This window comes from Trachymyrmex septentrionalis, unplaced genomic scaffold (assembly GCF_001594115.1).
Source record: "Trachymyrmex septentrionalis isolate Tsep2-gDNA-1 unplaced genomic scaffold, Tsep1.0 scaffold32, whole genome shotgun sequence".
NCBI classification, from domain to species: domain Eukaryota; kingdom Metazoa; phylum Arthropoda; class Insecta; order Hymenoptera; family Formicidae; genus Trachymyrmex; species Trachymyrmex septentrionalis.
In genome coordinates, this window is record NW_017305485.1 from 1,302,529 (window position 1) to 1,305,827 (window position 3,299).

At 43.5% G+C, this 3,299-nt stretch overlaps 2 protein-coding genes across 2 annotated transcripts in view; both read left to right on the forward strand.

Annotated features, from left to right (window-relative positions):
• LOC108749986 (aminoacylase-1-like) overlaps positions 1-1,836 on the forward strand; it is a 7,844-nt gene extending 6,008 nt beyond the window's left edge. The window contains exon 5 of the mRNA XM_018489123.1: positions 242-1,836. Within this exon, the coding sequence (XP_018344625.1) occupies positions 242-385 (144 nt within the window). The 3' untranslated portion in view covers positions 386-1,836. The remainder of the gene's footprint in view (positions 1-241) is intronic.
• A 426-nt stretch (positions 1,837-2,262) lies between these two features.
• LOC108749985 overlaps positions 2,263-3,299 on the forward strand; it is a 17,720-nt gene continuing 16,683 nt past the window's right edge. The window contains exon 1 of the mRNA XM_018489122.1: positions 2,263-2,328. The gene's annotated coding sequence lies outside the window, so the exon portion shown is untranslated. The remainder of the gene's footprint in view (positions 2,329-3,299) is intronic.

The following is a 3,299-nucleotide window of genomic DNA, read 5'->3' on the forward strand; positions in this document are numbered from 1 at the left end:
TTGGCTAAAAATAGCAGTTTATTATCAGCAATTTTACATTAGAATATAAGAAATGTGATTTTCACATTAAAACTAGAAACATTGTGCTAATAAGTTAAGCATCGCATTTAAATAATAACATTCATGTTAATTATAAAAAATATACATTGTTATACATGTATTATAATTTTTAATATACTATATTATATATTATTATATATTTCAAATATAAAATATAACTTTGGCTATATTTATTTTTCAGGTGGGCATTCCTGTTTTTTGCTTCTCACCGATGAACAATACAAAGATACGTCTTCACGATCACGATGAATATCTAAACAAAGATATTTTCCTGAACGGAATAGAAATATTTACTAAAATAATACCATCTGTTGCAAATGCTTAAACGAATATGGTATACATTATGCATCAGATTTTAAAAGTGCCATAGTCGAATGTTTACAGCTATTGATAGCTAAATTCGACCATCCTACAAGTGATAAGTGTATCAATCGGAATCTCTTGAGTTTAAGAGATCGCAATTAATGTGCAATGATATCCTAAGTCAATATATATTTCTATATATTGTTATGCTATTTTAAATTTTTATTATTGTTGGATGGAGTTGAAAGATATATATATTCATATAAGAAATAATGTAATACAAGAAAAGAAGAACGAAGTGAATATCTTTGAAGAAAAGATGAGTGATAGCTCAATTTAAAAATGGGGCTTTAAGGAAATTTCAAATACAGAAAATGAATGGAATATAACGTGGATCATAATGAAACGGACAAAGACATCAAGGAAACGATATAAAATTTAGTAAATTGTGAACACCAAGAAATCGAACATACAAGGAAATAATGGAGTGCTATGGGGCCAATGGAAATGGGGCCAAAGCAGTCTGCTCAAATTAGAGAAACTTCTAAATAATATTATCATATAATCATGTGAAGTATTTGCAGTAAATACAGTACTCACATAAAATATATATACAAATGTTTTATATCGAAGAAAAAATATTTTTGTAAGGCTGATAGCATCCAGAAGCATGCATTTTGATGATGGAGAATCAGGATCGAGGCATCGAGGGAAACAAAGTAATCAAAATGTTTTGTAATACATATATTTTAAAGAAATAAGTCAAAGCGATGTATTAACGTGATCAATGTTACGAATAAAGTAAAGGAGAGAAACGTATGTACAGAGAAATAATTCGCATAAGAGACTGTCTATTGATTTTGGAGGTAAAAGACCTAGGATGTTAATCGAAGGAAATAGCAGCGAGAGAGAGAGAGAGAGTGTGTGTGTGTGTGTGCGTGTGTGAGTGAGTGGGTGAATGAGTGAGTGAGTGAGAGTGAAAAAAACGTTGAGATTTTTCGCGCGAAATTCGGAGCGAAGAGGAGAGAGCGAGACGAAAGGAAGAACGGTGAGGAAAAGTGCGCGGTGTGCATTCGGCCGAGTCGATAAACATCCATGTGCCGCGTGCGCGCGTGTGTATACCTTCCCGCCATTATCGGCGCCGCGTAGTGTTTCATTCTTAACCGGGCAGCTGCCCGACTCCCCTCCGTAGTGGCCGCAATGGACTCGCCCGTCGTTTTCAATCTCGTTCACGGCACGGCGATTATTCGCCGCGCTCGCGAGACGGAACTTGCGGACGAGTACGGCGTTGGCGCGCGTCGCGTGGTGAACGGTGGAAAAATCGCGTGGTGTCGCACGGACGGCGAGCGAAATACGTCGCGGGAACATCGTGCCGCCATCGGGAGCCAGTGTCTTTCCGCGCGCGCGGTGTTGTTTTGGGTTCGGCCATTTTTCGAGTGGGGAAGGTTAGGGAGAAAACTGTAGTGCGCGCTGAAGCCACGTTCGCTGAGCCGCATCATCGTGTGTGTCTTCGTCAACGCGGATCCATCGAGGATTCTTAATTCGTCGGTGACAAAACGGTAATCGGGGGCGCGATCGCGCGGCTCTGAGTCTGCTCGACTCCCCCGCGGGAAGTCTCGTCTTTGTCAGCCATGTGCATTGCGGCGCATCGTTCAAAACGTCCTCGCACCCCCGTGGCAGTTGGCCAATAAGGGACCGAGCGCCCGAGCCACGTGACTGTGACTGGCCAATCGGCGCGGCGGGATTTGAAATCTTTTGGTCTTTGTTCACGGGCCAGCTCGTGTCAACCAACGTTGCCTCAGTTCCGTCAAGGGGGACCCGTGTCGGTGTACGGTTTATACATGGTCGCTGCGCCGAAAATTTTCGATTGCGACTCGCCGCCGTAAATATATGTGTGAAAGTGCTGCCGGACGCGGACAAGACAGTGCGATTCGGAAAACATTGGACGCGCAGTATCGATATACGGTAGGTCTGGTGCCATTATATCGCGCGTCGCGTAAATATTGCTCCGTGAAAAAGTGTTGTTGCCCGTGTGTCTCGCCTTGTCTCATCCCGTTCCATCCATCCATCCATCCATCCATCCCGTCTCGTTGCGTCTCTCGCAGGCTCTCGATCGCGCGCGCGCGCTCCTCCTCCACCTCCTCTTCACTCCTCTGTTTGTTCTGTCAAAAGAAATGAGAATATCGGAATGAGCCGGACGCGACGAGCGAGAGCGACAATGTTGTTTTTTTCTCCTTTTCTCGCTCCTTCGTTTGCGTTTCTCTCTCTCACCTCTTTCTCCGATCTGTTCGCGACTCTGTTTTGGGTGAACGTTCTTCTCGCGCGCTCGGAGGAAAATCGCCTCCGCTCCTCTCAACTCGCGTTTGTCGCCGGTGTTCCAGCTTGGTCGATCCGCGGTTATTTTCGCGACGGCGCTGAATTTTCGCGGCCGTCGCGATCGTAATCGCGCCTCGCGTCGTCGCGACGGACGATACGCCGGTACGGCTGCCGTCGGCTAAAAGCATAAACAAATCGGTCGCCTCGTCCTTCTTATGTCAAAATCGCTCGCGGCGTGAATGAGCAATTCACGGGCGCGGGAATACGGCGCCGTAAAGTTTCGGCGGGAAGAGCGAGTGCGTGATATGGGAGGGAAAGAGAGAGAGAGAGAGAGAGAAATAGAAAAAGAATCGCTCTTATGCGCTCCAGAATTGCATTCTCTAGAATCAAAAGCCAAGCATATTTCTGCGTGAAACTGTTACCGGATTGATATATTATATATAAGTACGACAAAAAGAAAAAGATATGAAATTAATAGAAAAACTAGATATTAAGAAAAATAAGAGAATAGAAAGAGAGAGAGAGAGAGAGGCTGCGTTTGCTTTGTAGCGCTTGTAAGCATAATTTTCCTTTTTTTTTTTTTTAATATTTAATAAACATCAAGAATGAAATAATGATTA